The sequence below is a fragment of the Spermophilus citellus genome, assembly GCF_964194105.1.
Source record: "Spermophilus citellus genome assembly, chromosome: 6".
NCBI classification, from domain to species: Eukaryota; Metazoa; Chordata; class Mammalia; order Rodentia; family Sciuridae; genus Spermophilus; species Spermophilus citellus.
In genome coordinates this window covers 62,322,442-62,334,851 of record NC_138187.1, presented here as the reverse complement: position 1 = coordinate 62,334,851, position 12,410 = coordinate 62,322,442, and the positions used below count along the sequence as shown (strand labels likewise).

The window sequence follows — 12,410 nt, the reverse complement described above, 5'->3', positions numbered from 1 at the left end:
GGCCTTCTAATTGTTACCCCAAGGCTCTCAGTTCTTCTGTGGCTCAAACTGCCTATAACATTGCTTCTTAGGCTTACAATTTGAAATTTATTTTTATCAAAATACCATGTGCATTACAATTGTTCATAATAAATGAAAGTTCAAGATTATGAGAAGGCTGACAAAGAAATCTCCCAGCTCCAATCATTTCCTGACAATTTCTGAATCCCTTCCCTCGGGGCACCTCTTTGGACTTTTGCATCTGGTGATTAACTCCAGGTTGCTTGATAATATGTTTATATTGTGACTTCTTAATAATTCAATTTTTTTATTTTATGCTGCCACCCTGAAAGATCAGGCTTTAACTCTTACTACATACAGATACACACACACACACACACACACACACACACACACACCCCTTTCTTCCTCTCTATCATCTTGATATATTGATATTACAGTTTAGATAAAAGTTTGGTTTTAATATGGCTACCAAAATATTGTTTACAGCTGAGAAATGTTGTACATTATGATTGTATATCCTGGATTTTTACAACTTTATGTTTTTCCTGGAGTTATAATTGCCTTGGGTTATTCTTTGCTTTATATTCATAAACTCATCAATGATTTTTCTCTAAAGTCATCAATAGAGCTAAATAACTCCTCTTGATTTGGTAATTTCAACATCCCTTTGGGAGCACTCCACCTGCCTTCATCAGTTAGATTGGCTCCTTTCTTGGTCTCTTGCTTGTAGGGGCTCCTCTTTTCCATTATTCCACAAATTCCCTTTGCATCTCTTCTGTGATTGGTCCTCCATTGTTTTTCTTTTTTCTTTTCTTTTCTTTTTGTTTACTTCACAATCTTCTATGAGTAAATAAGTTTGCCCTTTTTTATGAGTGCAAAAACAAAATGATAAAACCAACAGCAACAACAACAACAATACCTTTGTGGACTAAGATATAAAAAGCCCAGAAACTGTAGTTCACCAGACAGGAACATATTCAGGAAACTGGGCTTCAGTAACAAATAGGTCCTCCTTTTCTTAGACTCATGCTCCCCACTTTCTAGGTTTAGCATTCTTTTGCTAAGAATATCTTCTAATAAACTCCTTAGAAAAGATGTGTGAGAAGTAAATTGTGTGATATTGAATGTCAGTCCTCACAGTTAACTAGTGTCTTGTCTAGTGGTTGCTTATGTACTATTGAAATTCAGAGCTACATTTTCATGATCAACTGTCCTCTTAAGTTACAGGTCAAAATGTCCAAGTATCAAAAGCTCTGATGTCCAGAACTACTCATTTTCATTTCCCCCAAATTTTCCCTTCCTTCAGTAACTTTATCTTGACTAATAGGACCATTCTTTCTCTGGTCACTCAGAATATAAATTATGGAGGACCAATGTCCTAGTTCTGGACTTAATCATTTCTCACTTGGACAACTACAGTAACCTTCTAATTGCTCTCCTGGCTGCTAATCCTTTGACTCTCCATTCTACCATTCATTCTTTATCAAGCAATTCCCCAGAATTCAAGCCAGAGAGTATCACTTCCTTCCTAAAAGTAACTTTTAATGGCCCCCCCTTTGCTCATAGAATGCAATCTAAAAAGGTATTATTCCCAAGTATGCAAGTCAGAGTCTGATCTCAATGTCATTTCTTACCACCCTTGTTCTCACTCATGTGACTCCAGTATCTCGTGTAATTTTCACAACAGCATTAACTCCCTTATGCTATAGAGTTTGAAATTTAAATAGAGTACCTGAGACAGGCAATATTAGAATCCCTTACCCATCCTCATCCACTTCTTAAGAGTTGGCCCACTGAAGGTATTTTACCCATTCCAGCATAAACTTGTACTGGAGAAACCCTTTGGCATTTGGATTTGCAGGACTGAGGATGACCTCCAGGGCGCACTTGAGACAAACCATCCTCCCACAAGATGAGACTTTGAGGCACCAGTCTAACAGATTCAAGATGCTTTCTTTCCTTTTTGGAAGCGTAAAGACCATGTGGCTTATCCAAGAGGCCTCTTGGAAATGGTAATTTGCCCTTGGAAGTAACATGTTCCTGGGCACAGGAGAGAAAGCAATCTGGTTGCCCAAAAGAAAGCCACCATCCTCTGTTGCAGTGGAGGGATTGTGTAAACCACGATGAACTCTTCTCCCATGGAAGAAAATTACATGTGCAAGATCTCCTCCTAGAGGAAGAAAGCACAGAAATTCAAAACAGATTTAAAATTGATCATTCGTCACCCTGTGCTTATCTAAGACACCTGGAATTTGAGAGCTAAGCCAGTGAAAATAAAAAATCAGCATGCTCTGGCTCTGCTTGGAAGTATACTATATATATTCAGCTAATTCTGGGTAGTCAATACCATAGATAAGGACGTTATTTATTTTGCCATTCCAGGTGCAATTACACAGTTTACCCTGTGCAAAGTGCACTTCATAAACATGGCAAATCAATGCTCGTTATCAAAATCCATCTTCAACCGACAGCACATGAAAAAGGGCTTTGCAAAATGATCTCGAAAGTCCGTCTACACGGCCAGCCCCACCGAGGTCAGCTTATTACTTGCTTAATCACTCAGGCATCCTGGCAATCTTATTGATTCCTCAGACCCTGGACATGACATCACTCCTAATAGCACATGTGATAAAGCATTACCAGCATGCAGAATGGCCATTAACCCAGGCTGCCGCCATTGATTGTCTGAGTTGGCCTCACGTAGGAAGGGCAAGTGGAGCTCTGATGGTAGCACATCATATTCAAGGCCAGACATGAAGGACATTGGAGTGAAGGGAAAAACTCCGTCTGCTGCTTGCAAGTGAGACCTCTGCCTGTTTGCTTTCTGTGGGTGAAGAGTTGAACAATTCTGCCAGCTTGCGGGTGAGCCATGTGTTTGAACTCCCCATGAAGCGAGGCATGCTAAAATGGAATATTGACTACTCCTTCAAATGGATCATTAGTATGTCCCAATTGACATTCTTAATTTTTTTAATATTTATTTTTTAGTTGCAGTGGGACACAATATCTTCATTTTATTTACTTTTATGTGGTGCTGAGGATCGATCCCAGGGCCTTGCACATGCTAGGCGAGTGCTCCACCGCTGAGCCACAACCCCAGCCCACCACTTGACATTCTTTATGGCTTGACCATTGCCAGAAAGATAGAAGGAGACATCGGGAGAACTGATTAGCACATGCAGTTTCCATGCAGTGCAAGCTGCATCTCTTCCCATCCCTGGAATTGTGTGCAGTCTAGCTTCATGGGTGATGGGATGCTTATTTTTGTCCTTTGCCCCTTCCCCTCAGAGGATGGGTGGCCCCGGGTCTTTTTCTAGGTGATTTCATTGTCTACTCCCACCCACTCAAATGAAACCTACAAACAGGGAGTCCAGGAAGAAGTCTCTAAGCTAGCTGACCCTTAAGGAATCCAGATGAATGAAAGTAATCCCTCAGCACAGAACATACCTGGAGAAAGAGAGAGCTAGATGTGGGGCCAGGAAGGCTGTTGTGGTAACTGAGGCCACAGGATAGCAGCATCCAGAATTGAGAGTGGAAGCAAGTAATATATGTGTGCCTGTGTGCATCGGTTACAAACAACTTCCACAAAGAGTCTTTCGTTTCTTCCTGTTGGTCGGGGGTCCTATGCCTTTCCAAAGGCAGACTTGGGTCAGAGGCTAGTGGTTTTTCATGTTATCATGGAGAGGATCTGAGTTGAAGGAACAAAACAAAACTTATTCAGCGGGGTGAGGTGGCACACACCTGTAGTCCCAGCTACTTGGGAAGCTGAAGCAGGAGGATCACTTGAGCCTAGGAGTTGGAGGCTAGCCTGAAAATCAGTGAGACGCTGTCTCAAAACAATAAATAAATAAAAATTTGAAAAGAAAGGTGAAAGGGAAGAAAATGGAAGGGAATTGAAGGGGGTTTAGACATCAGAGTGTTGCTTGATGTTTTGAGGTTCCATGTTTGACCTTAATTTTTGACCACTTTTCAAAGAGAAAATTACGGTGATTCTGCTGGTACAACTCCAGTCATGGCATCCACTAACAACATGAGACAGGAACTGCCCAGGTTGGCTAGGTTAGGAACAAAAGGGATGGTGCTGGAATGTTGAAGAAACATAGGATCCACCAGAATCCCTCCTTAGACTCTAGGAATTTTCCAGATTTGTTAGGAATATGTTTTCCTCATGCGCGTCTGGCTTGATTTCATCCTACATTTATACTCTTCCCTATTTGCCTTGACAATACTTAAAACCCAAACTTCACAGAGAGCTCCAGTGTCCCGGATCCCCAGCCTATGGGTGATTTGGGGCGATGGCTGGGTGCCATCAATGGATGGTTTAGGGGAAGGCGGGTGTGTGGGCTCCTTCCCTGTGTCCCTCCCCTGCGTGTCTCCCTCTGTCTCCACTCACTGAGCTGCCCCATGCACTTCCAGGATTGATGTGGGTGGAATGAAAGTTCTAAGTGGGGCCTTGCTTGCCTGAGCTGTCATAAGCACCTATGATGAGCTCCCAAGATGACTCTCTTAGGCTACCCAGACCTGAAGCAAGACATAAGATGCAAGTGCCTCCTCAGACACTTTTCCTATCATCCCTCTACTGTCACTCACTTCCCTTTAAACAGCTCACTGTGTGCCCCACAGTGGGCCCTTGAAGCCCCTCTCATAGGCAAGAGGCAAGGATCAGTGTCTCCCACCCTTCCTCTCTCCCCCTCCTCCTCCTCTTCTAAAAGCCGGAGGGTGAGGCCAACTTAGGATGCCTCACCTGGTCCTGGGACATCCCCTTTGCAAATCCTGCTAGCCCTCAATGGAATGTGCAAATAGGTGGGGACAGTTGCAGCTCTTTTCTTGAGACCTCCCAACACTGAGAAGAAGGCTTTAAACATCCTGGAAGATGTTACAAGCAATAATGGCTCAGGATGGGCGTCAGAGAGGCTTATCTGCAGGTCAGCTTTGAGTTGTTTCCTTCATGTGAGCAGTATTTCACATTTTACAACAGAAAGAATAATAGACACCTGAAAGTTCACATTTTTTCCACCTTCCCTCAACTCACTGTCCTCTGCCTCAGCTGGGCCTCTGCCCAAGGAACTTCCTTTTGGCACCTCCCTCCCACGAAATCTCACTGTCCTAGGACCCCCTCTTTTAGTCTTCTGTCCAATAAACTGAGTAAAGCAGTGCAAATAAGCTTTCTTAGAGTCAGCATGTGCCAACTCAGAGGTAAGATAATCATGGCTGTGGACTCCCAGGGGAACTGGAAGATTAGCCCCATCCGTGGTCATTTCCTGCACTGGGCGAACCATTGGATAGACTCAGGCTCACCTGGTTGGAGGGTTGCACTTCAGTGCCAGGCCCAGGGCCCCATCAGGATGCCTCTCCCTCGGCACAGCTTGTAACATGCTCATCATTTGGAGTCCCCTCTTGCAAGTGTACATGCACACTGGCCTGTGCACACACATGTACACACACACACACACACACACACACACACACACTTTGGCCAGGTGGCTCTTTCTCCTGCTTGCATCCTGCTACTAACAAAGTGTTGCAAAATACTTTCTCTCTGACAGGCCATCATCCCTAGTAACCCCTTTCAAGCTCTGCTGTTCATGACCTAGAATACGCATTTGATTTGATGCATCACGCGTTGGCGTGTTGAACCTATTGATTTTCTGAAAATAGGGCTCTTTTGTTTCCTGTGCATTTTCATTCCTGAGTTTTAATGTAAGTGTTTTCATTGAGACTGGAAGGAAATGTTCGAAATAAACAAACAAAAACTCCTTCTGCCTTAAGTGCTCTGCTCCGCAAGGCAATCAAAAGCTGCAGCTTGCAGGACTGTAGACCTAAAGTGTGTTTTTCCTTCTCCATCTCTACACAGCTCATTGCCTCCCAGCCCCTGGGCATCTTCTCATTTCCCCAGTGACCACTAGGCTGTTCCCTGATGCTCAGGGAACCCCGTCATCCACCATCCCGGTAGAGACCTGTTCTCTGAGAATAACTCTGTTACAAATGATTTTTCCTTGCCCTCCACTATCTTAGTGACCCCTGAATTCACCATTTCCAGCCCTTCGATCCATCCTCTCCCTCCTCTGATCCCATTTATGCTCTTGTCCATCCCTTACCTGCCCTTTGTCCTGCCTATATAGCTATTTCCGCAGCTGGTGAGAATAGGAGGCAGTGGCAAGAGAGAAGCCCCTGTTCTCCACCCTGTGGGCTAGGATGATGGCCCCAGCCCTGGCTGCATCCTGCAGGGTAGATATCTTGGAGGGTCCAGTCCCATCACGGGACCCTGGCCCTGGGCTCTGGTAACTCAGCTCCTAGATGGACCCCTCAGGCCTGGGTCCTGCTGGCCTTCCTGGCTCCTGTGGGCTGTTAGGCTCTTCTTGCACCAGTGCTCAGCCCAGCACCAAAGGACATGAAAGCAGCAGCTTCCATGGACATAAAAGACCAGAGACCCCAGAGTTGCTTGCTCTAACATGAACTCCTATACTGACATTCTCTTCTCTTCTAAGACAGAGTTTTTCATTTCCCTGTTGAGTCCAGTGTGTTGATGGCCTTTCTAGATTTTGAAACTGCTGTAAACCGCAAAGGGTTCTGTGATAGGTGAGAGCTGAGCAGATGACATTGGGCCCTGAAATCATACAAGTTGACTCTTAGCTCTGACACGTTTAGTTGTGGTGCTAGGATTAGCCCCAGTTTCTTTATCTGTAAAATATGGAAATTGAAACTCATTTTTTTGGAGTTTTTTTTTTTTTTTTTTTGGTTGGTTGGTTGGGTTTTTTTTTCATGGAGATTGTCTTTGGCAACCTCTCATTCTGTTGTCTGGCAATCACTGGGTCAATAAACATCCATTCCCTCACTTCCCCAAAAGTGGTCACACCATCTAAAGCATGTGTGCCTGTCCCCTCCTGAGAACAGTTGTTGATGTAACAATGAAAATAAATACCAGACATAAATACTTTAGATTCAATGATTAATTTTAAATGTGTGAACCTTGAAACTTCACAGTAAGATAATCAAAAAGATATTTTTGAACAAGTTGAAGGACTTTTGAGAGCTTCCAATTCATTCTGAGAAGGCAGACACCTACTCTACAGAATCTCTTCGGGGCTGTTAGCGGGAGGAGGCTCTAGCACCGATATGAAAAGTGATCCTGCTCCAGCCCCCCTGGGGAAGGGGTGGAATGTGTGGGACTCAAATGTGTGGGAGTCTGGCCCAGGGTTATTTTTGTTTCCATTAACATTCTCTTCTATATGTATTTTAGCCTTAATCAAATGCATGTGTTTTTGTTTTATTTGCACTTAGTTCATCAAAGTGTCCCTCATGATCTGAACTATGCCATGAAGCCATAAGCTCTTTGTGAAACACTCATTAATACCCCTGGGAAACAGGAAGTTGCATTTAGTTAAATATAAATAAACTCAGCTCTCAGGGGCTTTGCCCTGGCCCAGGTCAGAGAGGAGGCAGTGGCTTCGCTGTGGATCTGATCTACAAACTGAGCTGGAAGGGTACAATCCCATGGCTCTAGACAGATAAGTGTTTCGAAAATGTGTCCATCCTTTGTTCAGAACTGCGACACTTAACATGCACTTTTAGAAAGGAAAGAGGTCCTATTGATTTAGCTACATAATTGGGCATTGTCCCAGACTTATTCCCGAGCCCCACCCCACCCTCAACACTTTGAGGTGCAGGCAGGAAGCAAGAAAATGGGGATAAAGAGATGTAACCTACACCACCTCGCCAAAGACACTCGGAGAGCGGCGGTGAGGGGAGCTCCAACCTCCCCTCCTGCCCTGCTCCCAGCCCCTCACTGACTCTCCAACTGCACATCTGGAACCAATTATGAACAAAGCCCGATTGTTGTATATTTGGAATTTCCCACATCAACTTGATGGTTTCTTTAACTGCCTCTTAATGTGTGTCTGCATGGGATGGCCGTGCCCACGACTCCAGCCGCCCAGCACCCAGCCCCAGCGCCCCGCTCCTCTGAGCATCATTTTCCTGATTCATTTTCTAGTAGCGCAGAACTCCACTTCTTCCCTTCGCACCCCTCCCCTCATTTCCTATTAGATTTGTTTGAATAAACAGAACTTTCTTTTCCATCATTTTCAATAAACTAAGTGAGGGTCTGTGGAGAGTAAATAAAGGCTGGTTCCCAAAGCAGATGAGTAATATGAGACTGACCAAAAGGCATGGGATTACTACAGAGGAAGTGTCCATTCCCTTCCAAAAAAAACCAGGACATGGAATTGCCGAGTGCAGAGGATACGCTAGAAAGAAGAAAGCCCAAATACCTCCAATCCTGGAAGCTCTTGGCTTGTTTTTCTTTACAGTAATTTTCTCTGCTGTAGGAATAAGCAGATGCAGGGAGCCATAGTGACAGGAGAGGCCAGGGAGCAATGTCTCAGCTACAAATATTACAGAAAATTTAAAAATTGGGTCTATTTATACCATTCGTCTGAGAACAACATCTGATTTGTGATTACACCATGATCAGAAAAAAATCAGCAAGTGTGATGGATGAATCTGAGCTTCCATAGCCCTGTAAAATGACTTTTTCCTTTTACTGGCACACATAAAAATACACATTCTAAAACACAAACATTCACACCAGGAGGGGCAAATGTAAGCCTGTTCTATCTGGTTGGATTAAAAAATGCAAACATTTTTTCCTTCCTCCCCCCACACTTTGTGGATTGCATTCACCTAATTAATCATATGCACACATTATTTTCTATGTATCAGAAAGCAGAAAGGAAAAAAAGCAGATACACATGTCTGACGCTCAGTTTCCTAAAGATCATTTATGATTGAAAAAAGACTCCCTCCTGTCTCCAATGTGATGTCACTGGTCTTCAAATATTTTTCCTGCATTTAGAAGAGAGTGAAATCAGCATGTAGGATTTCACATTAATCTCTGCTCCAGATGGGGATATTCTAAATAGTCCTTTTAAGATGAGCATGTGACCTACTGTACAGCCCAGGGGCTTGGGAGTCACGTGGTGGAATGAATAATACGTCTGATAGAGCTTTGATTAGACAGCTGACCTGGTTACCATCCGCAGCCCCAAGAAGCAAAGTTGACATTTCTGGATCACTCTCCCCGGAAGCACACTTGCCCACTCCTGGGACAGCGGTCTCAGTGAGCCAGCACACAGGGACCGCCCAAAGGAAGCTGGAGGTGCTGCTTCATGCAAACTGAAGTTACAGGACTTGAGCTGTTTTCCTTTTCCCATCCCCCCACCTCCCGACAAACCACATCTTGACTCATATGGTTGAAAGAAAAAAAACTCTTTCAGTTATTTGATATTTGGGAAACTTCCAGGAGATCATAACTGAGTTTTGAGCAAGCTTCCATCTCTGCCTTGCTGGGAAGGAACACACACACACACACACACACACACACACACACACACACACCACAGCTGTACACCATGGTGGTTCAGGCTGCAGTAGCTCCGAATAGATCTCAAAGACTTTTACTGAAAATACCTTATGGATCTCTGAGAAGGCGCAGCGTGGAGAGGGTAAGCTACGTGGCGGGTCGTTTGTTTCTCACTGAGCGATTGCTCCAAAGAAAGCGAGCTATTCGTTTTCATTGTGCATCATGTTGCTTCTGTGCAAATATTTTCTTGAGCAAATTCAAGTCCTTGGGACTGTGAATAGAATGCTATGTGGTGTGTAATGTATTTTTATGAACAGATACTGATGAAAAGTCTGAAATAGGAACTTTTGTCAGCTGTGAGTGTGAGAGCACTTAGAGATAAAACATGAGGGGGAAGTTTGGGATGGGGACTGCCCCCTGGATCGGGTGTGAAGCCAGGAGAGCTCGTGAGAAACCCGGGCTACCAACCTGATTTCTTCTGCTTACTGAAACATACTCAGGAGAGCAGCAGGGCTGCACATTTCCTCTCTCTGGTGACAGTGTCTCAAAAGGAGGTGATGGTAGCACGGGAGCTCTGGAGGTTTGACTTACACAGTCCGTTGAGCAAACACACCTGGTCATTGTTGTTCTGGTTGTTGTTGTTTTTCTTTCAAATGTATCTCTATGGCTTTGTTTGTTGTTAATATTATGGACTTTGGCTCCATTGCCCTGTTCATTTCCTAAAAGCATACTTACTTCATGGTAACCCTGGCAGAGAAGATCCTATAAAGCAGTAGTGAGAGTTAGTCCTTCTCTGGGTCAGGAACGCAGTTGATACAGAGCTGGCCGTGCGGGGACAGTGCTGCACTCACAGAGAGACTGATGGGTTGCTGCATCTCAGAAGCCCCGCGGGAATGGTGGCAACTACTGGTGTCTACACAGACATCTTAAGCTAAGGTGCTGCAAAAGCGTAATAATAAAGCAAACAGCAAAAAAGTGAGGGAGGTCAGGAACCTGCTGAGGCCCATAAAGGGGACAGACTTTAAGTGACTTTTTCTGGCCGGTACACTTCCTTCTCAGGGATTTTTTTCAATTTTAAGGAAACCTAATTAAAGGTTTAAGCATATGAGGAGCTGTGTAGAGTATTCTACAAGGCAAGGTTGATTTCCAAACTCTGATGAGTCACATTTTTTTTTCTGCCATTTGAATTAAAATTTAAAAAAAAAAAAACAAAAAACTTTCCTATTCTGGTTATATGTAGCTATTTATCTTGAGATCTTGAAATATATTTCTGTGCTCAATATCAGGATCATCAATGACTGTGTATTAAATGCTTAGTTGTGTGCTCCTTTTTATAGCTTTGAAGCATAGGAACACGGGTGATTAGCAACATTTACAAATTATTTACTGGATGTGATTTTAGGTTATGATGAGGTCGCTTTGGCCTATATGGTAACTAAATATATGTGATTAAGATGTTTGTTCACCAATACTCTATGGGAATGGGTATTCTCATGGCATTGTTTACCAATTAAGTCACCGACAACACAGGAATGTGGTGTCACAATCTGTCGCCGGGTGTCACAATCTGTCGCCGGTCGTGTGTGACACACAGCATTACATTCAAAACACACAGACCTGTTTCCTGCCCTTGAGCACAGGCCATAGTTATTCAGGTCTTAGAAGCCAGGTCTGAGAGCTCTGGGCCCCTCAGAGCATCCATAGAGCTTGGACATCCCCCAGGGCCTGCACCTCACCCCATCAGCACCACGACACAGGTGACTCTGATTAGAATACATGGTGGCCTGTCAAGTTCAATTGGACATCTTATACGTGGGTGAGTCTGTGACACTTTCCAGAATCAGAGTCATATATTTATATAAAGGAAGGGCAAGGAGGGTGAGAAATGGCCTCTGCTGTCAGGACGGACCCTAAGGACCGTACTCTCTCCAGGGGACTCCCTGAGTTAAAACCAACAACAGCTTTCTTGGTTACATCAGCAGCCTTGCATGACAGATGTTCGAGTTGGTTCCAGTTGTCTCTGGATATGAACTCCTGGTATTTCCAGAATGCCTGTGCTCCGGGGGACTTCACATCATGTACCTCACTTTAACCATTATGAATGGCTAATGAGCCAGAGAGCAAGGGCTCTTCCCTTTGTCTGTATGAAGAAGAAAACCAAATCATGGAGAATGTTCATCCTTTCCAGGGACATTCAGTCAACAATAGGGCAGAACCTAAATCCAGGGACCTGGCATTGCCCATCCATGCCAGACGGCTATGTGTACTTCATTACCTTTGCTCTCTGGAGTCTGTCTGACAGGTGGTCTGACTGTGAGATAAGGGTTATCACCAACTTCTCGCCACATGAAAGAGACTGTAGAAGACATACCAAAGTCAGAGAACCTAGTACCAGGAGAACAGTGGAATCCATGTGCCACTGACACCTAAGGATGTCCAAGACTCAACAATTGCTGCCTGATTTCCAACTGCCCAGAAGTTGAGTTCAAAGAAAGAAATTGCCATTTTTTAACAGTGCCACTTAAGACTCCTCAAATCCTGATTCCAGAAACTCAGTCTCTCAAAGACTTAGTTCTTGTTCAAAGTTTTTTTTTTGTTTTGTTTTTGTTTTTGTTTTTTTTTTTTTTTTTTTTTTTGCAGATTACCATGAGCTCATCCCTGTGCTAGCTGGATAGGGTGGAGAAAAAGAGGAGAAATAGAACATACTGAGTTTGGTCTGATAGGAAAGACTAGGCATGCAAGGTTGAAATGAAACAATTTTAAGTCAATATAGTATAGGTTAGAATAAAGTAATCCAGACAATCCAGGTACAACAGAAAACAGCAAAGGTGCTGGCAGAGTTTGGAGCCACACTGTCCCAAGAACCAGCAGCCTCACTGTGTACTGGTTACACGACCTTGACCAAGTATCAGACTTTCTCCACTTTAGTTTGTTCATCTGCCTATTCTGCCTGTTATCCCACGAGGGTAGTTGTTAAGGATTAGCAGTAACATATGAAGGACCTAACACAATACTAGGAATCAAAATGCAACCAGTAATGACAAGC

General features: G+C 43.9%; 1 protein-coding gene across 2 annotated transcripts in view; it reads left to right on the top strand.

Annotated features, from left to right (window-relative positions):
• The window catches only part of FRMD4A (FERM domain containing 4A), a 311,522-nt gene that overhangs the window by 3,987 nt on the left and 295,125 nt on the right, over window positions 1-12,410 (top strand). The window contains exon 1 of one of the 2 annotated variants that reach the window (XM_081297993.1): window positions 9,399-9,506. The exons of the other annotated variant lie outside the window; for it this stretch is intronic. Coding sequence (XP_081154119.1) covers window positions 9,414-9,506 — 93 coding nt within the window. The 5' untranslated portion in view covers window positions 9,399-9,413. Of the gene's footprint in view, window positions 1-9,398; window positions 9,507-12,410 lie in introns of those variants that run through there. 2 annotated transcript variants of the gene reach the window in all.